Source organism: Oncorhynchus masou, chromosome 19 (genome assembly GCF_036934945.1).
Source record: "Oncorhynchus masou masou isolate Uvic2021 chromosome 19, UVic_Omas_1.1, whole genome shotgun sequence".
In the NCBI taxonomy this organism is placed as follows: Eukaryota; Metazoa; Chordata; class Actinopteri; order Salmoniformes; family Salmonidae; genus Oncorhynchus; species Oncorhynchus masou.
The window spans coordinates 27,054,979-27,082,795 of record NC_088230.1 but is presented as its reverse complement, the minus strand read 5'-3'; the positions used below and the strand labels follow the sequence as shown (position 1 = coordinate 27,082,795).

General features: G+C 43.1%; 1 protein-coding gene across 7 annotated transcripts in view; it reads left to right on the top strand.

Annotated features, from left to right (window-relative positions):
- LOC135506085 (unconventional myosin-VI-like) overlaps positions 1-27,817 on the top strand; it is a 136,396-nt gene that overhangs the window by 65,491 nt on the left and 43,088 nt on the right. For all 7 annotated transcript variants that reach the window (XM_064925496.1, XM_064925495.1, XM_064925491.1 and 4 more), the window contains 8 exons: positions 635-779; positions 7,312-7,469; positions 10,686-10,777; positions 11,438-11,510; positions 14,077-14,204; positions 14,381-14,476; positions 14,782-14,952; positions 23,108-23,146. In XM_064925496.1, coding sequence (XP_064781568.1) covers positions 635-779; positions 7,312-7,469; positions 10,686-10,777; positions 11,438-11,510; positions 14,077-14,204; positions 14,381-14,476; positions 14,782-14,952; positions 23,108-23,146 — 902 coding nt within the window. The remainder of the gene's footprint in view (positions 1-634; positions 780-7,311; positions 7,470-10,685; positions 10,778-11,437; positions 11,511-14,076; positions 14,205-14,380; positions 14,477-14,781; positions 14,953-23,107; positions 23,147-27,817) is intronic.

The window sequence follows — 27,817 nt, the reverse complement described above, 5'->3', positions numbered from 1 at the left end:
TGCAGAGGTTGCTGATTCTGCTCACCACAAATCTTTAGTGCCACGCTCCTGATGGAAACACCACAACACTAGAGCTCACGTTAACATAAAACACTGGCGACACACTGGTGTGGGGGTCTCAGTGGAAAAGCGCCATTGTTGTAGTCTGTGAAAGGGCTTTTATTCACTATTAAGGAGCCACTACATACACCAAGGACACTGCGGACTAGTCATTCTCCTCCCCTTCATTCATTATTAATACAAAGCCATCAGAGTAACTGATGAAAAGATTATCATGTGTCTTCTTTGTGAATGTCACTCTTTGTAGTCCTCTGTGGTAATCTCTTACAGAATCATCTTGTATATTTGTATTGTTAGAGCAAGTTAGTATTCTCTCATTTGTCAGGGCTGATGCATTACGGTGTGAATGTCTTGGGCTCTCCTCTTATCACTGACTCCACATTACACATGCTGCTCCACACAACCCAGAGGAAGATCACATTTCTATGGGAATAAGCCATTTATTTTTAATATCAGAGTAAAACTTGTATGTAGTGGCTTTCAGCCCCCCCCCCTAAACATTGTCCTCACAATGTTACTAACAACATTACTAAATTACTCATAACGTTACCGTTCTGTATGTCTGTCCCACCAGGTGGCTGCACTATAAAGAACCAGTCAAGCCAGACGGTGGAGTACTGTGCTGAGCTGCTGGGTCTGGGAGAGCAGGACCTGAGTGTCAGCCTCACGTCCAGGGTCATGCTCACCACAGCAGGGGGCGCCAAAGGAACAGTTATCAAGTAAGTCACCATAGCCCTGGTCAAAAGTAGTGAAATGCACAGTGCATCTACATTGCCTTTAAATTGTCAAACATTTCAGGTAGCCTTCCACAAGCTTCCCACAATAAATTGGGTGAATTTTTGGCCCATTCCTCCTGACAGAGCTGGTGTAATTGAGTCAGGTTTGTAGGCCTCCTTGCTCGCACCCGCTTTTTCAGTTCTGCCCACACATTTTCTATAGTATTGAGGTCAGGGCTTTGTGATGGCCATTCCAATACCTTGACTTGGTTGTCCTTAAGCAATTTTGTCACAGCTTTAGAAGTATGCTTGGGGTCATTCTCCATTTGGAAGACCCATTTGCGACCAAGCTTTAACTTCCTGACTGATGTCCTCCAAACATAACGATGGTCATTATGGCCAAACAGTTCTATTTTTGTTTCATCAGACCAGAGGACATTTCTCCAAAAAGTACAATCTTTTCCCCATGTGCAGTTGCAAACCGTAGTCTGGCTTTTTTGTGGCGGTTTTATGGCCTCTTCCTTGCTGAGCGGCCTTTCAGGTTATGTCGATATAGGACTTGTTTTACTGGTCTACAATTATTTTTCTGAGGTCTTTCCCATGATGTCAAGCAAAGAGGCACTGAGTTTGAAGGTAGGTCTTGAAATACATCCAGAAGTACACCTCCAATTGACTCAAATGATGTCAATTAGCCTAACAGAAACTTATAAAGCCATGACATCATTTTCTGGAATTTTCCAAGCTGTTTAAAGGCACAGTCAACTTAGTGTATGTAAACTTCTGACCCACTGGAAATGTGATACAGTGAATGAATCTGTCTGTAAACAATCGTAGGAAAAATGACTTCTCATGCAGAAAGTAGATGTCCTAACCGACTTGCCAAAACTATAGTTTGTTGATAATACATTTGTGGAGTTGTTGAAAAATGAGTTTTAATGACTCCAACCTAAGTGTATGTAAACTTCCGACTTCAACTGTGTGTGTGTGTGTGTGTGTGTGTGTGTGCGTGCGTGCGTGCGTGCGTGCGTGCGTGCGTGCGTCCGACCAACATCACTCCCAGTGGGTATTGTGCTGAGAGTTAAAAATAGGAGCGCCATTCTGTCACACACACACCGCAGCATCAGCCAGCAGCAGCCAAGCATGCATCCTCAGCCCTACCATACTTTTCCTGTTGATGATAGAACACATTGGTAGAGGTAGGGCTGAGCAGTGGAGAGGAGAGAGAATCACAGTATTACATGCAGAGAAGAATCAATACGGTCATGTTGCTGTGGGAAACAATACGGTCATGTTGCTGTGGGAAACAATACGGTCATGTTGCTGTGGGAAACAATACGGTCATGTTGCTGTGGGAAACAATACGGTCATGTTGCTGTGGGAAACAATACGGTCATGTTGCTGTGGGAAACAATACGGTCATGTTGCTGTGGGAAACAGTACGGTCATGTTGCTGTGGGAAACAATACGGTCATGTTGCTGTGGGAAACAATATGGTCATGTTGCTGTGGGAAACAATACGGTCATGTTGCTGTGGGAAACAATACGGTCATGTTGCTGTGGGAAACAATACGGTCATGTTGCTGTGGGAAACAATACGGTCATGTTGCTGTGGGAAACAGTACGGTCATGTTGCTGTGGGAAACAGTACGGTCATGTTGTTGTGGGAAACAATACGGTCATGTTGCTGTGGGAAACAATACGGTCATGTTGCTGTGGGAAACAGTACGGTCATGTTGCTGTGGGAAACAGTACGGTCATGTTGCTGTGGGAAACAATACGGTCATGTTGCTGTGGGAAACAGTACGGTCATGTTGCTGTGGGAAACAGTACGGTCATGTTGCTGTGGGAAACAGTACGGTCATGTTGCTGTGGGAATGGACAGCTCCAAGTCTTCAAAGTGATGGAGGGAATAAAAGACAACATTTGCCCTCCTCCAAGACTCTCCTAGTCCCTGTATGCATCCCAAATGGAACCCTATTCATTATATCAGGGTTTCCCATAGGGCTGTCCCCGACCAATCGAATGGTTGACATTTTTAAGTGTTTATTTTTCAATATATAGACACAACCTATGTTTTGAATAAAATCAACTATATGTAGGCTACTGAACTTGTCTGATGCTTTAAGCACTGCGATTTTAAAATGAAGAAACATTACTAAAGAGGGAGCCAGAGATCAATATAGCCTAACCAGAAGGAAGAACAAAGTGTTTCCAACCCCCCCCCCTGCTGCTGGCCTTGGCAGATTCTAAGCTCCTGAAGTTGCCACTAATTGGCTGCATCAGCGGTCACCAACCTTTTTCCATTTGGAGTGCCATGTTATCGCACCGTTCCCTACTGATCTGCCTGCTGAGGATCTCTCTGCTGAGTGTTTTCATATGCACATTTTTATGATACAGTTCCATTTCAGTTATACTAAAGTCTTCATGTCTCAAAATCAACGTCATGCAGTTAATCAAAATGATTTCTAAATGAAAATTATACAAATCTAAAAAGAACTTATATTGACATTGCCAATATGTAAAAAATAGCCTACATGAAGCCAAAAAATAAAGAAAATATCCTGATTTAAAAATATATATATATCCTGTAAATCACATTGGCTATGCATGGTCTGTCTGCAAGGAACTTGAAACTCTATGAACTTGGTCATGGCCCAAAGCTCATGCTGGCAAACGTATTCTGGACCTTTAGAGTTTCTGCTCCAGTGAGCTCCGGACAGACACAGTTGTAGGCTATTTGCGCAAGAGATAAGTCATATTTTAGTCAAATATTATATATTTTGGGGCTGTCTGTTAAATCGTCTTGTGGTCAATTGCAGTCTACAAATTATGTAATTATGTTCCGGCCCCCTGACCATATGCTCAAGAAAACATCTGCACGTGACTGAATCTAGTTGATGATCCCTGCCCTGTATAGTGCACTACATTCGACAGAGCACTATAGGAAATAGGGTGCCATTTCGGAAACAGTCCCTATCTCTATCTACGCCAAGGCCTTGTATTTAGCCGTGGCTCAGTCTTTCTAATGCCTGACTGTGATTGTTGTACGGGCAGCTTGGCACTCCCTCGGCTCGCCAACCTGAATGCCAAGCCACTCGCTACCTGCAATTACCCTCCCAACCGCCCTCCCACACTAATGTTTGTCTGTTGTTTTATCTGTGGAGCGAGAGACACTTTTACACAGTACGTGTGCTTGAAGTACTGGTTTATATGGGCCTGGCTGTGCCTTTATGAGTGCGTCCTAAATGACACCCTGTTTCCTACATATAGTGCACTACTTTTGACCAGGGCCAAGGTCTGTATGCATGCTGTGGTGAGAGGGAGAGCTCTCACGTTTCATTAAGAGGGCATAATAATAAGCAATGAGTTAGTGGTGTACAGTACTTTGTGGTCCCGTGTAGCTTAGTAGTTAGAGCATGGCGCTTGCAACGCCAGGGTTGTGGGTTCGATTCCCACGGGGGGCTAGTACATAAAGGTATGCATTCAGAACTGTAAATCACTCTGGATAAGAGTGTCTGCTGAAAGACTAAAATGTAAATAGTCTTCTGTTTAATTAATAGCAACAATAGCAATGTGTGAGTACAGTTGCAGTAAGTGTCTTATAAAGGGTTGGTGTGGATTTCAAACGTCTCTCTGTCTGCGGCTCCACCACTATAGCGGGTCTATTTGTATTACTTATGTAAGGGGGAAAGCCGTAGCTAGCTCCATGTTAGTTTGTTTGGGGACTAGCTTTAAGGTGTTTATATGTGCGAGGCAGAGAGTGGGAGAAAGGGACGTTAATCGTGTTTACATCACCATGGTGAGTTCTGTGATGGACTCGGTAGTTCAGGGGCAGGGGTACAGTCTTCCACTCTCTCAGCAAACCCATTTACATGTTCACTACCCAGACTCATTTAAAGCTAATTTAATGAGATGTGAGCTTCTCAACTTCCTGATTACATCTGAGAACATGGTGCCGGAGAGTATGTTATGGAGCTCATAGAGCATGTGGGCTTCATAGTGGGTATACGCGTCACCGCTACTGTTAGTGCGATGGCAAACCTCTTGGTTTTTAAATGAGAGGCCAAGACTTAACCTTTGTATTCAAATGTTTTAACTGGGGGCTATGGGCTCTTCTCACTGGCTGGAAGAAGTAAGGGGATAATGAATTAAACATGCGGTGTGGTAGAGCGAAAGAGCGGGGCCAGGTGTGTACTAAGCGCTGGGGGTCAAGGGTGTAAAACGAGTTGGGGAGGTGGGGTGAGGATGGGGTCATCATGGATTAGGTTATCATGGAGAGTCCTTATCTTGTGGGATGTGGCTAACGTCTCAACACATCAGCCAGTGCTGAAGGGAGGTGCATGGGGGATATATATATATATATATATATATATATATATATATATATATATATATATATATATATATACTGCCCAAAAAAATAAAGGGAACTCTAAAATAACACATCCTAGATCTGAATGAATGAAATATTCTTATTAAATACTTTTTTCTTTACAGTTGAATGTGCTGACAACAAAATCACACAAAAATTATCAATGGAAATCAAATTTATCAACCCATGGAGGTCTGGATTTGGAGTCACACTCAAAATGAAAGTGGAAAACCACACTACAGGCTGATCCAACTTTGATGTAATGTCTAAGTCAAAATGAGGCTCAATAGTGTGTGTGGCCTGCACGTGCCTGTATGACCTCCCTACAACGCCTGGGTATGCTCCTGATGAGGTGGCGGATGGTCTCCTGAGGGATCTCCTCCCAGACCTGGACTAAAGCATCTGCCAACTCCTGGACAGTCTGTGATGCAACGTGGCATTGGTGGATGGAGCGAGACATGATGTCCCAGATGTGCTCAATTGAATTCAGGTCTGGGGAACGGGCGGGCCAGTCCATAGCATCAATGTCTTCCTCTTGCAGGAACTGCTGACATACTCCAGCCACATGAGGTCTAGCATTGTCTTGCATTAGGAACCCAGGGCCAACCGCACCAGCATATGGTCTCACAAGGGGTCTGAGGAGCTCATCTCGGTACCTAATGGCAGTCAGGCTACCTCTGGCGAGCACATGGAGGGCTGTGCGGCCCCCCAAAGAAATGCCACCCCACACCATGACTGACCCACCGCCAAACCGGTCTGGAGGATGTTGCAGGCAGGCAGCAGAACGATCTCCACGGCGTCTCCAGACTCTGTCACGTCTGTCACATGGGCTCAGTGTGAATCTGCGTTCATCTGTGAAGAGCACAGGGCGCCAGTGGCAAATTTGCCAATCTTGGTGTTCTCTGGCAAATGCCAAACGTCCTGCACGGTATTGGGCTGTAAGCACAACCCCCACCTGTGGACGTCGGGCCCTCATACCACCCTCATGGAGTCTGTTTCTGACCGTTTGAGCAGACACATGCACATTTGTGACCTGCTGCAGCTAATTTTGCAGGGCTCTGGCAATGCTTCTCCTGCTCCTTGCACAAAGGCGGAGGTAGCGGTCCTGCTGCTGGGTTGTTGGCTTCCTACGGCCTCCTCCACGTCTCCTGATGTACTGGCCTGTCTCCTGGTAGCGCCTCCATGCTCTGGACACTACACTGACAGACACATCAAACCTTCTTGCCACAGCTCGCATTGATGTGCCATCCTGGATGAGCTGCACTACCTGAGCCACTTGTGTGGGTTGTAGACTCCGTCTCATGCTGCCACTAGAGTGAAATCAGTGTTGCTTCCTAAGTGGACAGTTTGATTTCACAGAAGTGTGATTGACTTGGAATTACATTGTGTTGTTTAAGTGTTCCCTTTATTTTTTTGAGCAGTGTATGTATAGAGAGAGAGAGAGAGAGAGAGAGAGAGAGAGACTTGGACATAACAGTTCTCTGAGTACTTCATGTCTAAGTGCCACAGATAGAGAATGAGTTATTTTCTGTCATGCCTAGAGTGCATGACAATGCTGTTTGTAAAGAAAAGGGCAGATGTAAAGCTTGTTGAGAAACTTTAAGTCCACGGGGTATTCATATTGTATGTTTTTTCCATTCCTCTTCATTATTAGCCCTCTCTCTATGGTCTGTAATTATTGAGCTGCATACTTGACTGCAGTCAGAGCTCCCAGGCAGTTGTAATACCTACACAGAGCTATGATGCTTATACCTTCTGTCATTGTTATGGCTCCTTATCATATTACAGTCTCTCTTTTCTCCCAAGATATCAATAATGCAATTATCCTCTTGGGAAACCGAGCAGGCCCTTGAACAGTTCTGCAGACCCACGGTGGTGAATGGATGGGATTAGTGAGTGACTCTGTCGTCTTTGAGTTGTGGGCTACTTCTTTCACCAGCCACCAGTGCTCAGGTTTATACGTTGTGGCTGTATGTTTATTTGCTGTTGACAAATCCAATTTCCCCTCGTGCGATTAATTCAATTTAGATCAGATATACTTCATTGTATGTTATTCACAGAAATGTGCTTTGCGTACAGAAAAGTCAAGATTATTAATTTCAGTTCAGTGATGTGCTCATTCTCACTCTTGCTCTCTCTCTCTCCCCCTCTCTCTCCCTCCAGAGTGCCACTGAAAGTGGAGCAGGCAAACAACGCACGGGATGCCCTGGCCAAGGCTGTGTACAGCCGGCTGTTTGACCACGTGGTCACCAGGGTCAACCAGTGCTTCCCCTTCCACTCTTCTGCCAACTTCATCGGGGTTCTGGATATCGCAGGCTTCGGTCTGTACCCCTTCTATGTGCCCTATGTACAGTGCTTTCAGAAAGTATTCATACCTCTTGACTTATTCCACATTTTGTTGTGTTACAGCCTGAATTCAACATTTATTAAAAAAAATAAAAATACATCTCACCCATCTACACTTAATACCCCATAATTGCAAAGTTTGTTTTTAGAAATTGTTGCAAATGTATTTAAAAAAAGGGTTTTCAGAAATATCTGATTTACGTAAGTATTCACACCCCTGAGTCAATACTTTGTTGAAGCACCTTTGCCAACGATTACAGCTATAAGTCTCTAAGAGCTTTCCACACCTAGATTGTGTAACATTTGCCCATTTTTCTTTTCAAAATTCTTCAAGCTCTGTCAAATTGGTTGTTGATCATTGCTAGACAACTATTTTCAGGTTTTGCCATAGATTTTCAAGCAGATTTAAGTCAAAACTGTAACTCTGGAAATTTCAGTATTTTTGGTAAGCAACTCCAGTGTAGATTTGGCCTTGTGTTTCAGGTTATTGTTCTGCTGAAAGGGGAATTAATCTCAGAGTCTGTTGGAAAGTAGAGTGAACCAGGTTTTCCTCTAGGATTCGGTTTCTTTTTCATCCTGAAAAACTCCTCAGTCTTTAATGATTACAAGCAGCCCTGAACGATTACAAGCATACCCATAACATGATGCAGCCACCACTATGCTTGAAAATATTCAGAGTGGTACTCTGTAATGTGTTGAGTTGGATTTGCCCCAATTTGCATTCAGGACAGAAAGTGAATTGCTTTGGCACATAGGTTTTAGCAGTATTACTTTAGTGCCTTAATGCAAATAGGATGCATGTTTTGGAATATTTGTTGTCTGTACATGCTTCCATGCTTCTTTCCTCTGTCAATTAGGTTAATATTGTGGAGCAACTACAATGTTATTGATCCATCCTTAGTTTTCTCCTATCACAGCCATTAAACTGTGTAACTGCTTTAAAGTCACCATTGGCCTCATGGTAAAGTCCCTGAGCTCTATCTTTCCTCTCCGATAATTTAGGAAGAACACCTGTATCTTTGTATTGACTGGGTGTATTGATACACCATCCAAAGTGTAATGAATAACTTCACCATGCTCAAAGGGATATTTAGCTTTTTTGTCAGCTTTTTTTTTACCCATCTACCAATAGTTGCCCTTCTTTGCAAGGCATTGGAAAACCTACCTGGTCTTTGTGGTTGAATCTGTGTTTTGAAATGTTCTGCTCATCTGAGGGACCCTACAGTTGTATGTGTGGGGTACAGAGATGAGGCATTCATTCAAAACGAGCTGCAAAAAACACTCAAACTGGACCGTTTTATCTCCATCTCTTCATTCAAAGACTCAATCATGGACACTCTTACTGACAGTTGTGGCTGCTTTGCGAGATGTATTGTCTCTACCTTCTTGGCCATTGTGCTGTTGTCTGTGCCCAATAATGTTTGTACCGTGTTTTGTGCTGCTGACATGTTGTGCTGCTACCATGCATGCTGTGGGCATATGTGTTCTATGGATGTGATGCACGATGCCATATGATATGATAGGCACTGGGCATATGTGTTCTATGGATGTGATGCACGATGCCATATGATATGATAGGCACTGGGCATATGTGTTCTATGGATGTGATGCACGATACCATATGATATGATAGGCACTGGGCATATGTGTTCTATGGATGTGATGCACGATGCCATATGATATGATAGGCACTGGGCATATGTGTTCTATGGATGTGATGCACGATGCCATATGATATGATAGGCACTGGGCATATGTGTTCTATGGATGTGATGCACGATGCCATATGATATGATAGGCACTGGGCATATGTGTTCTATGGATGTGATGCACGATACCATATGATATGATAGGCACTGGGCATATGTGTTCTATGGATGTGATGCACGATGCCATATGATATGATAGGCACTGGGCATATGTGTTCTATGGATGTGATGCACGATGCCATATGATATGATAGGCACTGGGCATATGTGTTCTATGGATGTGATGCACGATGCCATATGATATGATAGGCACTGGGCATATGTGTTCTATGGATGTGATGCATGATACCATATGATATGATAGGCACTGGGCATATGTGTTCTATGGATGTGATGCACGATGCCATATGATATGATAGGCACTGGGCATATGTGTTCTATGGATGTGATGCACGATGCCATATGATATGATAGGCACTGGGCATATGTGTTCTATGGATGTGATGCACGATGCCATATGATATGATAGGCACTGGGCATATGTGTTCTATGGATGTGATGCACGATGCCATATGATATGATAGGCACTGGGCATATGTGTTCTATGGATGTGATGCACGACGCCATATGATATGATAGGCACTGGGCATATGTGTTCTATGGATGTGATGCACGACACCATATGATATGATAGGCACTGGGCATATGTGTTCTATGGATGTGATGCACGATGCCATATGATATGATAGGCACTGGGCATATGTGTTCTATGGATGTGATGCACGATGCCATATGATATGATAGGCACTGGGCATATGTGTTCTATGGATGTGATGCACGATGCCATATGATATGATAGGCACTGGGCATATGTGTTCTATGGATGTGATGCACGATGCCATATGATATGATAGGATAGGCACTGGGCATATGTGTTCTATGGATGTAATGCACGATGCCATATGATATGATAGGCACTGGGCATATGTGTTCTATGGATGTGATGCACGATGCCATATGATATGATAGGCACTGGGCATATGTGTTCTATGGATGTGATGCACGATGCCATATGATATGATAGGCACTGGGCATATGTGTTCTATGGATGTGATGCACGATGCCATATGATATGATAGGCACTGGGCATATGTGTTCTATGGATGTGATGCACGACGCCATATGATATGATAGGCACTGGGCATATGTGTTCTATGGATGTGATGCACGATGCCATATGATATGATAGTAGTAGCACACTTTATTATCCCTCAAGGGGGAAATGGTTTTACAGCCTAATTGTCCATAAAACAACTTCAACAACAACAGACATTTCCCCACGAGACAACATTATACAGAACATAACATGAACCACACATTGCATATAATTGCAAGAGTCCATTAGTCAGAGACAGTGGTGGTTTACGGCTAAAGTGCTTGGTTTTTTTAATGTGTTTTCGTTTCCTGATGTCTCTCTTCCAGAGTACTTTGAGCACAACAGCTTTGAGCAGTTCTGCATCAACTACTGTAATGAGAAGCTGCAGCAGTTCTTCAACGAGCGCATTCTGAAAGAGGTGAGTGCTTCTTCCAAGGTCTGTGTGTGTTCACCCCAATGTCCCTGCCTCCTTAACTGACATCCCAGTTGTCCAACCAGGGCTCAACTTCAAGTTGTCTTTCTGCGATTCCTAGCATCTCCTCCCCTCCTTATTTGAAGGGAATGTCCATGGGTCCCTCCCATCAGACCTTTTTCAATGCGTTTTGAGAAGGAGGCGAGAAGAGAGGATGCAAGAAATCGAGAAAAGATTAACTGAGAATGAGCCCAGGTGTTTGCAACAAGCAGAAGGAAACCTTGACATTTGGATTCAGTTATATTTGTCAGAGATGATGTTGCAAAATTGGTTTTCCAGAAATCCTCTTTGGATGATTCTGGATTTCCTGCTTATTCCTTCCTGATTTCAGGAATCCTCCAACCAGGAATTGGGGAAACCAGGGAATTTATTGAACATTCCCGTAACTTTGCAACCCTAGTCAGAGACCTTGGTAAAGTAATGTGTTATTGCACAATAGATAGAAAGGCAACTCTTGACGGATTTATTTGAATACATTGGAGTCTTTGGCCTCATTATAGTAGAGAACTATCTTGTATAATAAACCATATTCAATTATATTCTGAATGTCGTTCTGAAGGTCATTATAAATGTTTGTTATTGGAACGGTTCTGTTTCAAATTCTAGGAACAAGAGCTGTATCAGAAGGAGGGCCTTGGAGTGAACGAGGTCCGGTATGTCGACAATCAGGACTGCATAGGTTTGTCTAATCTTAATACCATGTAATGCACATCATTTCAGAGGGTTAGCCTACGTACAGTATCCTCCACCTAGTTTCTAGTGTTTTCCCCCTGTTTTATCAGTGTGTTGCCATTCCATGTTCTTCTGACTAGAGATCTGTCTCTGCGTGGGAATCTGAAACAGCTTTTTTCTCTGAGAGAAGTTAAACTCTTGAGCGCTGACCCAGAGCCTTGACCCTGAGTTATATTACATGGTCAACTGAAAGAAAGCCTGTTGATGGGAGGTAGATGTATTTTGTTTCAAAGCACACCCAAACTTACTTTCTCCTCTGTTTGAGATATGGGTGTTGTATGGTGGCAGGATGCCAGAGAGAGGAATGGATGTGACGGGGAGAATGGGGCCTGGCTCGGCGGAATGGGGTCTATTCCTCCCCCAAAATTACTGTGCATTGCTGTGTATGAGAGATTATATATCCTCCTGGATTGGCAGAGGAAAAAAGTCTAAGGGACGGTCTATTGTAATTATACTGTAATAGGTTGCCTGTGGCGTTGTGGTGAGAAATCCCAAGAATATGCAGCTTTGAGCTTGTATGTGTCAAACACACTGTTTGAGCAACCTGTTGTTTAAACCAAGACACATAAGAGGAAATAGGCAGTGAGAAGCTCCATTCTAGGGTTTCTTCTGGACCACTTTGGTGTGGCAGTGGGCGTGGTCAAGGGCGCGGTCGCCGTCGCAGATGGAAGATCTTAGAGGCCGTCCTATTGGCCGCTGTTGGAGAATGTTGCCATTTAAAGCTAACTTCCTGCAATTCTACACATTTAGTCATGGGTTGGAGGTATTTTTTGAGCAGTTTTAAAGCTAATTTCCTGAAATTCTATACATCTTGCCATGGCTTATGCTATCTGAGTGACTCATACATTATATCAGAATCAAAGGGGACAAAAATACCTCTGAATGCATCATTTATTTAGGTGATTGTTCGTTCTTTAACCTGTCTGGCACCAGTGGGATGGGACGGTAGCGTCTCACCTGACCAATATCCAGTGACACTGCAGGGCGCCAAATTCAAACAACAGAAATCTCATAATTAATATTCCTCCAACATACAAGTATTATACACCATTTTAAAGATAAACTTCTTATTAATCCAGCCACAGTGTCTGATTCCAAAAAGGCTTTGCGGCAAAAGAACACCATGCGATTATGTTAGGTCAGCGCCTAGCCACAGAGAACCATACAGCCATTTTCCAACCAAGGAGAGGTGTCACAAAAGACAAAAATAGCGTTAACATTAATCACTAACCTTTGATGATGTTCACCGGATGGCACTCCCAGGACTCCATGTAGACAATAAATATGTGTTTTGTTCGATAAAGTTCATCTTTATGTCCAAAAACCTCATTTGAAATTGGCGCGTTATGTTCAAAAATGTATTGTCTCAAACAAACATCCAGTGAAGGTGCAGAGAGCCACGTCTAATTACAGAAATACTCATCATAAACATTGATCTAAGATACAAGTGTTATACATACGATTAAAGATAAACTTCTCCTTAATGCAACCACTGTGTCAGATCTCAAAAAGGCTTTACGACAAAAACACACCATGTGATTATGTTAGGTCAGTGCCTAGCCACAGAAAACCATACATCCATTTTCCAACCAAGGAGAGGTGTCACAAAAGTCAGAAATAGCATTCAAATGAATCACTTACCTTTGATGATCTTCATCTGATGGCACTCCCAGGTCTCCAATAAATGTTCGTTCCAATAAATGTTTGTTTTGTTCGATAAAGTTCATCTTTATGTCCAAATACCTCCTTTTTGTTTAGTCACGCATTTTATTCCGGGCACAAAAATCTTCAATAATATTCCAACCTGACATTTCCTTTGGCTTCAGAAATGAAAGGGAATGGAGCTCGCGCTCACGGCCGTGCGCGTGACAAAACTCAAGGCTTCCAGCCAGACCACTGGTTCAAACAGCTCTTATTCGCTCCCCTTTCACAATAGAAGCCTGAAACAAGGTTCTAAAGACTGTTGACATCTAGTGGAAGCCTTCGGAAGTGCAATCTGACCCGATTTACACTGTATATTGGCTATGCAATCACTTGAAAATCTACAAATATTTTTCCATCCCAATTTCTTTCTTTTTTACTGACTTTTCTATGCATTAAACACCTGCTCTCTCTCTCTCTCTCTCTCTCTCACTCTCTCTCTCTCTCTCTCTCGACTAACCTGTGGAAAGAGTGAGTCACTGCAGCTCTAACTATGGATGTGTCATTCAGTCATGTCTTAATGAGCCGTTGTTCTCTCGTGCAAAGTGGTTTGTGTAGGTCAAGGTCAGACTATTCTGAACTGAAACATTTTCATTATTTTATTACACCTTAAATTGGTTTTTGACAGGTACACCACCCTTCCCTAGCGTAATTGGATATCTTACACCGTCAGTGGCCCTGGACTATATAAAGACTAAACCCCTGATGAAATACATGAAGCAACAGGCTAGGATAGCTCTAAGGCTACACTGACTTATTAGATACAGTCATTTTGGGATCTCTTGACCCCTGACCGCTGTGTCTGTCGACAGACCTCGTGGAGGCCAAGCTGGTGGGCATCCTGGACATCCTGGATGAAGAGAACCGTCTACCTCAGCCCAGTGACCAGCACTTTGCAGAGACCGTACACAACAAACACAAGAACCACTTCCGACTGACCGTCAGTTCTTACTTTAACCAGGATTCATGTCCTTTCTCTGTGTACTTATAGGTTGTGTGTGTTTTATCGTCCATAATGTCTTTCGTGGGTTTGTTAAGCCATTGTAATAAGTCTTGTCTCTGTGGTTGTATTTTTTTCACTTATTTAAAATGGATAGCGTGAAATGTGTTCCTCAGGTGCCCCGGAAATCAAAGCTGCAAGTTCACAGGAATGTGAGGGATGACGAGGGATTCATCGTCAGACACTTTGCAGGAGCTGTGTGCTATGAGACGGTACATTTATGTTCACAAAATGACACCGCAGGATGTCTGAAGGCTAGAAAACATCAACATTACTCCTTTTTATATGATCAGACTTCGGTCTGTTTAAGTAATCCCCTATGTCCTTGTGGTAGGCCTATACTGCAGCATCTTCAACCAAACATTCTCCTCCTCTTTGAAACCTGCACAAAACCCAGCATGTGGAATTCACTTTTTTTTATCACAAGTGCCCCACTTATCTTCCAACCAGAGTAGAATTTTTCTGAACTGGGTGTGCTTCTGCATCTTCAAGGTTCTACATTTTCTCTGAATTGCAGACCAAGTTTGTGGAGAAGAACAATGATGCACTGCACATGTCCCTGGAGTGCCTAGTGAGTGAGTCTAAGGACCGGTTTATCCGGGAGCTCTTTGAGAACTCCAACAACACCAAGGACTCGAAACAGAAGGCCGGCAAGCTCAGCTTCATCAGCGTAGGCAACAAATTCAAGGTGAGGACAAATTTTAATCTACTGCCTTTTACTTCCACACTTTATTAATGTGCTGCTCAACATGGTAGGTATCCCAAATGGGACACTATTATCTATTAAGTGTGCTACTTTTGACCAGGACCCATAGGGCATAGTGTGCCATTGATGCAGCCATGGAATACTGAGGGGGAATGGGTATAAATGTCAATTTTAAAGGTCCAGTCTAGATGTTTTTATCTCAACATCAAATAATTTCTGGGTAACAATTAAAGTACCTTACTGTGATGGGTTTTCAATTAAAATGGTCCAAAATATATATTTTTTTTATCTAAAAGCAAAGGGCAATTTCTCAATAAATAATTTTGCTATGACTGTCTGGGTGTGGTCTGAGTGAGGAGTGTAAAACTAGCTGTTATTGGCATAGAGGTTTTTCTTATTGGTCTATTAACTAGTTTACCACCTGGTTATGTCACCAGGCTAGCCGAAACTCCATCCCACCAAAACAGGCAAATATTTCAGGCTGTCTTTTCAAACAGCACTTACATTAAAAGGGTATTATCATAATTTACACAATTTACAGTATTAATTCAACCTCATATATATATATATATATATATATATATATATATATATATATATATATATATATATACTGTTTATGAAACATAAGAAAATCATGTTTTTGACTGCAACTGGGCATTACACAGCCATAGCAGGTGTGTTCATGTTTGTTACTTTTATCTTGGATTTTGAATGCAAACAGTAGCATCAAGGCTATTTTGTTACTTTATAGTCATAACTGTGATACTTTCTTATTCTATACTGTGATCCTGTAAGATGTGTTAAGATGCTGTGTCTGTTGTAAGTGAAATCAGAGGAGCGTTCAGGTGCTGCAATATTCATTCATGTTAATAAGCAGTTATTGTAAGCTATCTGTACTGCTAGACAGTGGAGAAGAAGGAAAGTTGGAGTACAATAGTTACAAAAAGTTACATACATACAATTTTAGAGGATTTGAATGCAGCTTATTTTTCAGGGTTGCATAATGTGTTTTGATTTAATCTTCCTCTGGTTTAGTTTCCAGGGTTCATTTTGTTTCTACATTCTGTTAATGTGTTCTTCCTCATCTCTCTCCTTCCCACTGTTCCTCCTTCCATTCTGTCTCTCCATCCTTTCCCTACCCCCATCACGCCTTGGTTTCTCAAATGACTGCCTCGCCTGGTTCACCAACTACTTCTCAGACCGAGTTCTAATGTGTCAAATCGGAGGGCCTGTTGTCTGGACCTCTGGCAGTCTCTATGGGGGTGCCACAGGGTTCACTTCTCAGGCCGACTCTTTTCTCTGTATACATCAATGATGTCGCTCTTGCTGCTGGTGATTCTCTGATCCACCTCTATGCAGACAACACCATTCTGTATACTGCTAGACCTTCTTTGGACACTATGTTAACTAACCTCCAGACGAGCTTTAATGGCATACAACTCTCCTTCTGTGGCCTCCAACTGCTCTTAAATGCAAGTAAAGCTAAATGCATGCTCTTCAACCGATCGCTGCCCACACCTGCCTGCCCGTCCAGCATCACTACTCTGGACGGTTCTGACTTAGATTACGTGGACATCTACAAATACCTAGTTATCTGGTTAGACTGTAAACTCTCCTTCCACACTCACATTAAACATCTCCAATCCAAAATTAAATCTAGATTCAGCTTCCTATTTCGCAACACTCATGCTGCCAAACATACCCTCATAGAACTGACTATCCTGCCGATCCTTGACTTCGGCGATGTAATTTACAAAATAGCCTCCAACACTCTACTCAGCAAATTGGATGCAGTCTATCACAGTGCCATCCGTTTTGTCACCAAAGTCCCATATGCGACCACTGCGACCTGTTTGCTCTCGTTGGCTGGCCCTCGCTTCATATTCATCGCCAAACCCACTGGCTCCAGGTCATCTATAAGTCTTTGCTAGGTGAAGCCCCGCCTTATCTCAGCTCACTGGTCACCATAGCAGCACCCAACCGTAGCATGTGCTCCAGCAGGTATATTTCACTGGTCACCCCCAAAGCCAATTCCTCCTTTGGCTGCCTTTCCTTCCAGTTCTCTCCTGCCAATGACTAGAACGAATTGCAAAAATCACTGAAGCTGGAGACTCATATCTCCCTCACTAACTTTAAGCACCAGCTGTCAGAGCAGCTCACAGATCACTGCAACTGTACATAGCCCATCTGTAAATAACCCATCCAACTACCTCATCCCCATACTGTTATTATTATTATTTTGCTCCTTTGCACCCCAGTATCTCTACTTGCAAATCCATCTTCTGCACATCTATCACTCGTGTTTGAATGGCTAAATTGTAATTATTTCGCCACTATGGCCTATTTATTTATTGCCTTTCCTCCCTTATCTTACCTTATTTGCACACAGACTTTACTGTACATAGACGTTTTCTCTATTGTGTTATTGACTGGATGTTTATTCCATGTGTAACTCTGTTGTTGTTTGTGTCGCACTGCTTTGCTTTATCTTGGCCAGGTCGCAGTTGTAAATGAGAACTTGTTCTCAACTAGCCTACCTGGTTAAATAAAGGTGAAATAAAAAATAAATAAAATCATAGCTGTGATTTAAAGTCCAAAAGGTGTGTAGAGAGAGGGAGAAATACAGACAGGAAAAGTAGATACATATAGCGGTTCAAATCAGAATCAGTCAGGGGAGTAAGGTAACTTGTCCTGTTCCGTTGTGTGCTATGAATCCCACAATGCATCAGTGAATAATGCACGCAACACCCTGCTGTTCTCCAGCTAACTGCCTCCAGTCACCCCCTTCCCTGTCCCCTACCTCCCCAGTCCTGGTTCTGTGTTGTCTCCCTGTTAATCGCCGTTTGTTTCCTGCATCACTGCAACACTTGCTACTGACATCTTGATGTCTGCAGCTTCCAATTCCAATCAATTGAGATGTTATTCATATCATTATCAGGAGTGTAGTATGAAGAGTTTGCAATGTTGTGTAGTTTGCAGTGAGATACCATAGCATATAGGATCAGAGAAATGTTCAATGACAGGATCAATGTCCACCGAGCAATTGTTCCTACAATCCCATTATCTTCTTATGATTCCAAAATAAAATTATCACAATATTATTGACCAGTGTACATGCCAGTTGGCAGTTGCACCGAATAGGACTGCCTGCCAGGCAGCTACTGTACATATTAAGCAGCTACTGTTAATAAGGTAGTTACTGTAGAAAGTGATATGCTGTAGATCATAAGGCTTAGAGCTTGACTAAGGCCTAATCAGTGATTCAGCGTTTTGTACCTGTCTGTTCTCAGAGTTACAAGGTGAGATAGAGAGCGTTATCAGCTGTTTATTTGAGATATCCTGCTGAGTTTATAAATATTAATGTCCCAGGGGTGGTCCCTAGAGCAGTCTGTCTGTTAAACGCAACTCTCTGCAGATTAAGGTTGCAAAATGACGGTAACTTCCCAGATTTTCCAGAAATCGTGGTATGGACAATTCCTGGACTTATTGGGGAATTCCAACTGGGATTTCTGGAAAACCGGGACATTTTGAGAAGGTTCCAGGGGTTTTGCAACCAGAGCTTTAGATCAGTGACAGAGGGGCCAACAAGCAGTTATCTGTCTGTCATCTCAGTTAGTTGGCTACCATGCATCCATCTGTCTGTCATCTCAGTGTCCAGTTAGTTGGCTACCATGCATCCACCTGTCTGTCATCTCTGTTAGTTGGCTACCATGCATCCATCTGTCTGTCATCTCTGTGTCCAGTTAGTTGGCTACCATGCATCCATCTGTCTGTCATCTCTGTGTCCAGTTAGTTGGCTACCATGCATCCATCTGTCCTTCATCTCAGGGTCCAGGTAGTTGGCTACCATGCATCCATCTGTCTGTCATCTCTGTTAGTTGGCTACCATGCATCCATCTGTCTGTCATCTCAGTTAGTTGGCTACCATGCATCCATCTGTCTGTCATCTCTGTTAGTTGGCTACCATGCATCCATCTGTCCGTCATCTCAGTGTCCAGTTAGTTGGCTACCATGCATGCATCTGTCTGTCATCTCTGTTAGTTGGCTACCATGCATCCATCTGTCTGTCATCTCTGTGTCCCATTAGTTGGCTACCATGCATCCATCTGTCTGTCATCTCTGTTAGTTGGCTACCATGCATCCATCTGTCCGTCATCTCAGTGTCCAGTTAGTTGGCTACCATGCATCCATCTGTCTGTCATCTCTGTTAGTTGGCTACCATGCATCCATCTGTCTGTCATCTCTGTTAGTTGGCTACCATGCATCCATCTGTCCTTCATCTCAGTGTCCAGGTAGTTGGCTACCATGCATCCATCTGTCTGTCATCTCTGTTAGTTGGCTACCATGCACCATCTGTCTGTCATCTCAGTTAGTTGGCTACCATGCATCCATCTGTCTGTCATCTCTGTGTCCAGTTAGTTGGCTACCATGCATCCATCTGTCTGTCATCTCTGTGTCCAGTTAGTTGGCTACCATGCATCCATCTGTCCTTCATCTCAGTGTCCAGGTAGTTGGCTACCATGCATCCATCTGTCTGTCATCTCAGTTAGTTGGCTACCATGCATCCATCTGTATGTCATCTCTGTTAGTTGGCTACCATGCATCCATCTGTCCGTCATCTCAGTGTCCAGTTAGTTGGCTACCATGCATCCATCTGTCTGTCATCTCAGTTAGTTGGCTACCATGCATCCATCTGTCTGTCATCTCTGTTAGTTGGCTACCATGCATCCATCTGTCTGTCATCTCAGTGTCCAGTTAGTTGGCTACCATGCATCCATCTGTCTGTCATCTCTGTGTCCAGTTAGTTGGCTACCATGCATCCATCTGTCTGTCATCTCAGTTAGTTGGCTACCATGCATCCATCTGTCTGTCATCTCAGTTAGTTGGCTACCATGCATCCATCTGTCTGTCATCTCAGTGTCCAGTTAGTTGGCTACCATGCATCCATCTGTCTGTCATCTCAGTGTCCAGTTAGTTGGCTACCATGCATCCATCTGTCCTTCATCTCAGTGTCCAGGTAGTTGGCTACCATGCATCCATCTGTCTGTCATCTCAGTTAGTTGGCTACCATGCATCCATCTGTATGTCATCTCTGTTAGTTGGCTACCATGCATCCATCTGTCCGTCATCTCAGTGTCCAGTTAGTTGGCTACCATGCATCCATCTGTCTGTCATCTCAGTTAGTTGGCTACCATGCATCCATCTGTCTGTCATCTCTGTTAGTTGGCTACCATGCATCCATCTGTCTGTCATCTCAGTGTCCAGTTAGTTGGCTACCATGCATCCATCTGTCTGTCATCTCTGTGTCCAGTTAGTTGGCTACCATGCATCCATCTGTCTGTCATCTCAGTTAGTTGGCTACCATGCATCCATCTGTCTGTCATCTCAGTTAGTTGGCTACCATGCATCCATCTGTCTGTCATCTCAGTGTCCAGTTAGTTGGCTACCATGCATCCATCTGTCTGTCATCTCAGTGTCCAGTTAGTTAGCTACCATGCATCCATCTGTCTGTCATCTCTGTGTCCAGTTAGTTGGCTACCATGCATCCATCTGTCTGTCATCTCAGTTAGTTGGCTACCATGCATCCATCTGTCTGTCATCTCTGTTAGTTGGCTACCATGCATCCATCTGTCTGTCATCTCAGTTAGTTGGCTACCATGCATCCATCTGTCTGTCATCTCAGTGTCCAGTTAGTTGGCTACCATGCATCCATCTGTCTGTCATCTCTGTTAGTTGGCTACCATGCATCCATCTGTCCGTCATCTCAGTGCCCAGTTAGTTGGCTACCATGCATCCATCTGTCTGTCATCTCTGTTAGTTGGCTACCATGCATCCATCTGTCTGTCATCTCAGTTAGTTGGCTACCATGCATCCATCTGTCTGTCATCTCAGTGTCCAGTTAGTTGGCTACCATGCATCCATCTGTCTGTCATCTCTGTTAGTTGGCTACCATGCATCCATCTGTCCGTCATCTCAGTGCCCAGTTAGTTGGCTACCATGCATCCATCTGTCTGTCATCTCTGTTAGTTGGCTACCATGCATCCATCTGTCCGTCATCTCAGTGCCCAGTTAGTTGGCTACCATGCATCCATCTGTCTGTCATCTCAGTTAGTTGGCTACCATGCATCCATCTGTCTGTCATCTCTGTTAGTTGGCTACCATGCATCCATCTGTCTGTCATCTCAGTTAGTTGGCTACCATGCATCCATCTGTCTGTCATCTCAGTGTCCAGTTAGTTGGCTACCATGCATCCATCTGTCTGTCATCTCTGTGTCCAGTTAGTTGGCTACCATGCATCCATCTGTCTGTCATCTCAGTTAGTTGGCTACCATGCATCCATCTGTCTGTCATCTCAGTTAGTTGGCTACCATGCATCCATCTGTCTGTCATCTCAGTGTCCAGTTAGTTGGCTACCATGCATCCATCTGTCTGTCATCTCAGTGTCCAGTTAGTTAGCTACCATGCATCCATCTGTCTGTCATCTCTGTGTCCAGTTAGTTGGCTACCATGCATCCATCTGTCTGTCATCTCAGTTAGTTGGCTACCATGCATCCATCTGTCTGTCATCTCTGTTAGTTGGCTACCATGCATCCATCTGTCTGTCATCTCAGTTAGTTGGCTACCATGCATCCATCTGTCTGTCATCTCAGTGTCCAGTTAGTTGGCTACCATGCATCCATCTGTCTGTCATCTCTGTTAGTTGGCTACCATGCATCCATCTGTCCGTCATCTCAGTGCCCAGTTAGTTGGCTACCATGCATCCATCTGTCTGTCATCTCTGTTAGTTGGCTACCATGCATCCATCTGTCTGTCATCTCAGTTAGTTGGCTACCATGCATCCATCTGTCTGTCATCTCAGTGTCCAGTTAGTTGGCTACCATGCATCCATCTGTCTGTCATCTCTGTTAGTTGGCTACCATGCATCCATCTGTCCGTCATCTCAGTGCCCAGTTAGTTGGCTACCATGCATCCATCTGTCTGTCATCTCTGTTAGTTGGCTACCATGCATCCATCTGTCCGTCATCTCAGTGCCCAGTTAGTTGGCTACCATGCATCCATCTGTCTGTCATCTCAGTTAGTTGGCTACCATGCATCCATCTGTCTGTCATCTCTGTTAGTTGGCTACCATGCATCCATCTGTCTGTCATCTCAGTTAGTTGGCTACCATGCATCCATCTGTCTGTCATCTCAGTGTCCAGTTAGTTGGCTACCATGCATCCATCTGTCTGTCATCTCTGTTAGTTGGCTACCATGCATCCATCTGTCCGTCATCTCAGTGCCCAGTTAGTTGGCTACCATGCATCCATCTGTCTGTCATCTCTGTTAGTTGGCTACCATGCATCCATCTGTCTGTCATCTCAGTTAGTTGGCTACCATGCATCCATCTGTCTGTCATCTCAGTGTCCAGTTAGTTGGCTACCATGCATCCATCTGTCTGTCATCTCTGTTAGTTGGCTACCATGCATCCATCTGTCCGTCATCTCAGTGCCCAGTTAGTTGGCTACCATGCATCCATCTGTCTGTCATCTCAGTTAGTTGGCTACCATGCATCCATCTGTCTGTCATCTCAGTTAGTTGGCTACCATGCATCCATCTGTCTGTCATCTCAGTGTCCAGTTAGTTGGCTACCATGCATCCATCTGTCTGTCATCTCAGTTAGTTGGCTACCATGCATCCATCTGTCTGTCATCTCTGTTAGTTGGCTACCATGCATCCATCTGTCTGTCATCTCAGTTAGTTGGCTACCATGCATCCATCTGTCTGTCATCTCAGTGTCCAGTTAGTTGGCTACCATGCATCCATCTGTCTGTCATCTCTGTTAGTTGGCTACCATGCATCCATCTGTCTGTCCCTCAGTTCCTGTGGTCCTATCAGTGTTGTATTTAGGCCTGTTTGCATGATACATTAAAACAAAATGTCTTTGTCTTTCGTTTCAATGCGCTTTAACCATGAATGTGTGTCTGTTGCGGCTGTACTGTTGCTTAAGTAGCTGTTTTGAGTGTTGGACAGGAGCGCTGGAGGCAGAGAGGGAGCAAGTACCCTTTAATAAGCATGTGTTCATGCTGTGTTGGACTAGACAGGTCTGTGGAGTTGGTCTGTATCACTGAACAAAGGTTTTCTTTTACCTCAACAGACCCAGCTGAACATTCTACTGGAGAAGCTTCGCAGCACGGTTAGTATTTACTACAGTGCTCAACAATTTACTACTTTACCCCACACATAGGTCATCTAACTTGAACTGAGATCAGTTGTCATATAATATACACTCGCCTCGCCATTTATTTTGATAGTTAGGATAACATGTGTACATGTGACTGTATGGATCTGAGATTACAAGTTTTATATGTTGCATCAGTACAGAATGTCACCTTTTATTTGAGGGTATTTTCACACATATCTGCTTTATTGTTTAGAAATTAAAGCATTTTATGTATGTAGTCACACCATTTGAAGACGTTTTCACTTCACTTGTATTGTATTGTAGTCAAAAGTTTAGTATTTGGTCTCATATTCCTAGCACGCAACGACTACATCAAGCTTGTGACTACAAACTTGTTTGAACAATTTGTAGTTTGTTTTGGTTGTGTTTTAGATTGTTTTGCCCAATAAATTGTAAACTGCCCTGAGATTGTAAACTGTTATGGTAAAAACATAGATTTAATGGTTGTGAAGATGGGGAGAGGTCTGTCCGTAATAAAGAGATGCTGTGATTTCTCACTCCACAAAGTCCTGCAGGCTCTAGTTTTATCTTATCTTGATTATTGTCCAGTCATATGGTCAAGTGCTGCAAAGAAAGACCTAGTTAAGCTGCATCTGGCCAAGAACAGAGCGGCACGTCTTGCTCTTCATTTTAATCAGAGGGCTAATATTAATACTATGCATGCCAGTCTCTCTTAGCTAAGAGTTGAGGAAAGACGACTGCCAAATGTCTTGTTTTTATAAGAAACATTAACCTGTCTGTGAACCCTCGCCAACAGCCAATGAGATTGCAGGGCGCCAAATTTATCAAACATACTAGTATTAGGCACCATTTTTTTTTTCAATTTAAAGTTTTATTAAGTTTTGTTTTTCAATCAACCAACAAAACATTCCACATTCACAGATTTGACAGGCTTAAAAAAATAAAAATAAAAAGTAAAAAAATATAATAGTACATTTGAAAAAATAAAAATACAGTTAAAATGAAAGATTAAGAAAAATAAGTGTTTTTATTTTTTATTTGACTTTATCTATTTATTTTCCTTGGTGCATATACATACATACATACATACATACATACATACATACATACATACATACATACATACATACATACATACATACATACATACATGCATACATACATACATACATACATACATACATACATACATACATACATACATACATACATACATACATACATACATACATACATACCTACCTACCTACCCACCTACCCACCTACCCACCTACCCACCTACCTACCTACCTACCTACCTACCTACCAGAGTCTATCAAACTTGGGCTGTCTCTTGTGGAGGTCATAAGTGAGCTTTTCAAGAGGGAGAAAGTCAACAATCTGGTCAATCCACATTTTAAATGTAGGAGGGGTATTAGAGGCCCACAATAGAAGAATACATTTCTTAGCAAAGTATGTAATAGTCATAAGCAAATTTTCTCTGTCAGGATCAAGAACAAAGTCCTGCTGGGCATTAAGAAGATAGATACACGGGGTCATATCAAACTGTACCTCTAGTATTTTCTGTGCAGCAGTATGTATAGAATCTGGCAATCTCTCTACAGCTCCAAAATACATGCATATAGGTTCCACTTTCAGAGGTACATCTTTTACAGTTAGGAGACATATCTGTTTTCATTCTATGGAGTCTCAATGGAGTATAATAACATTTTTACAAAAATGTGTAATTAGATTCTTTCATTTTTACATTAGTAGAGGAGCAGTATACCCTGTCGCAAACCTCCGCCCATAACTCATCACTGATAGTCAGACCAAGGTCCTTTTCCCAGATTATTTTCAAAGGAGTAAAGGAGGAGCCTCCTTTCTCAGAAAGGAGTCTATAGATGTAAGATATTTTGCCTTTAATGGATTGTGCTGTGACAAGAAGGGTTTCAACTTCATTCAACCGAGTTCTAAACCTCCTCTTGGAGGTAAATGAGGAAATTACATGTCTAATTTGAAGATATATTTTTTTTAAATGGATCCTGGCACATCGAATTCACTGCAGAGCTCTTGAAAGGATTTCAGTGTAGTGGTTTTCTGATGAAATAGGTCTGAAAAGGTCCTGATTCCTAGAGTATGCCAAAGATTAAAGTTGGCATCCCTCAGGGCTTTTGGCAAGTCTGGGTTGCCTACTATAGGCGAGTGAGAACATATTTGGGAGGAAATGCCCAGGTATTTCTTACAGTCCCTGCACGCTAGTAAGGTGCTGTAAATCAGGTTTTGGCTATGTTGCCCACTTCACTAAAGTTATTAATGAATATAATTGAGCTTAAGAGCAATGAACCACAGGATTGGGCTTCTATCTGAATCCACGTTGACTCTTGTCTGTTTGTGATCCATGTTAGCATGTTGCGGATTTGGGCAGACCAGTAGTACAATTGAAGGGAGGGAAGGGCAAGACCACCCTTAGATTCAGGTTTCGATAGAGTGGAAAACTTGATCCTAGGTTTTTTATTGCCCCATGTAAATTTGGTGATGCTTTGGTTAGTTGTTTTGAAGAAGGAAACTGGGAGATAGCATGGGAGCATCTGAAATAAGTAGTTCAGTCTAGGGAGGACGTTCATACGGATGACATTAATTCTTCCTACTAAGCTAATTGGGAGGGAGATCCAGGTTTGGAGATCGTTCTTGATTCGATCCAGGAGTGGAAGATAATTTTCCTTAAAAAGGCTATTCAGATCTGGTGTTATGAAGATCCCGAGGTATTGAAACCCCTGTGTTTTCCATTGGAAAGGACATAGTGTCTTCATAGAGTTGGTGAGTGTAATATTGAGAGGGCAGACAGTGGATTTGTTCAAATTGATCTTATAACCTGAAAACTTGCCATACTGAGCAATTGTGTCTAAAATGAGAGGGAGGGATTTCTCAGGGTTGGATATGTAGAGCAAGACATCATCCGTGTAAAGCGAAATCTTGTGCTGCAGGCCGCCTGCAGAAACCCCCATAATACTTGGATTGCTCCTTATCAGCTCTGCCAGAGGCTCCGCCCCCAACAAGTAGATGGGACAGGTGGGACAGCGAGCACCCCTGTCTTGTGCCCCGTTCCAGAGGGAATCTGTCAGAGTTCAGTCCGTTAGTAGTCACCATGGCATTTGGATGAGAGTATAGCGATTTGATCCATTTGATAAAATTTGGGCCCATATTGAACTTTTCTAAGACTGAAAACAGAAAGCTCCACTCCATCCTGTCAAACGCCTTCTCAGCATCCAGTGAAGCCAGCAGGACAGGGGTCTTCTGTGCGTTTACTTGATCAATAATATCAAAAAGACGGCGAATGTTATCAGAAGAGTATCTGTCTCTAATAAATCCAGTTTGGTCCGCTTTTATTATTTTGGGAAGAAGAGTGTTTAGTCTTTTGGCGAGCAATTTGGTAATTATTTTATAGTCGAAATCCAACAAACTTATGGGCCGGAAGGACGAGCAGGATAGGGGGTCCTTGTCCTTTTTTAGCAACACTGTAATGCGGGCTGTGTGCATTGAATCTGGGAGAACTCCGTTTTTGCAAAAATCCTCCAGCATTGGCATGAAGATAGGGCGGAGCTGGGGCCAAAAAGCTTTGTAGAACTCTCTGGGGAATCCATCTGGGCCTGGGGACTTATTAGGTGGCATGGAGGTAATTGCCACCAGGATCTCCTCAGGAGTGAAGGGGGAGTTGAGATCTTCTTGGTCGGTCTCTGATAGTTTAGGTAGCGAGATTCCCTCTAGGAAAGAGTGGAGTTCTGCCTCCGTGTGTTTTATCTCAGAGGTGTATAGTTTGCAGTAAAAATCATGAAAAGTTCAATTGATATTTTTGGGGTCGTATGTGACCTCGTCCTCTGCTGTTTGGATAGCCATGATTGTACGCTCTGACTGCTCCTTTTTTAATTGGTAAGCAAGCAATCTACTGGGCCTATTGCTATACTCATGGTATTTCTATTTAGTAAAGAAAACCTTTTTTTATCTCCCGAGTGTAGTCCAAATTCAGTTTGGCTTTGGCTGCTTTAAGATGACTCCAGGAGGTGCTGTCTGGGGATTCTTTATGTATTCTTTCACAGCATTCCAGCTCCCTTTCAAGATCTAGCCTGTGTGCTTCCATTGCTTTTTTCTTAGAGGAAGCATATGCGATTAGATGGCCTCTTAGTGTGGCTTTAGCAGCGTCCCACATTGTGGCCGGAGAAACAGGAGACTCTTTGTTGTCTTGTGTGTAGTTGTCTATCCATGTAGTTACCAAGGTATGGAACGCTTAATTTAATAGCATGGAGGTGTTGAATTTCCAGCTCTTTGACCTCGGGATGTTTTTGCAGAGGTCAAAGCGGAGGTGGACAAAGGCGTGATCTGAAAGGGCTATGGGTCCGATTGTACATGTGGCTGAATTTATGAAACTCTTTGGGATAAAAATGTAGTCTATATGGGAGTAGGTGTTATGGACATTAGAGTAGTATGTATAGTCCATAGATGAGCTATTCGTCTCTCTCCAGATATCTATCAGTCCCATCTCTTTAGTAAGAGAGTTCAACATCTTTGCAGATCTAGGATTTGTGGTGGAGACTTGAGATGATTTGTCTAGGGTTGGGTTAAGGGTACAATTACAATCTCCGGCCACCACGCCAAAGGAGACACTGCTCATTGAACAGGGTTATC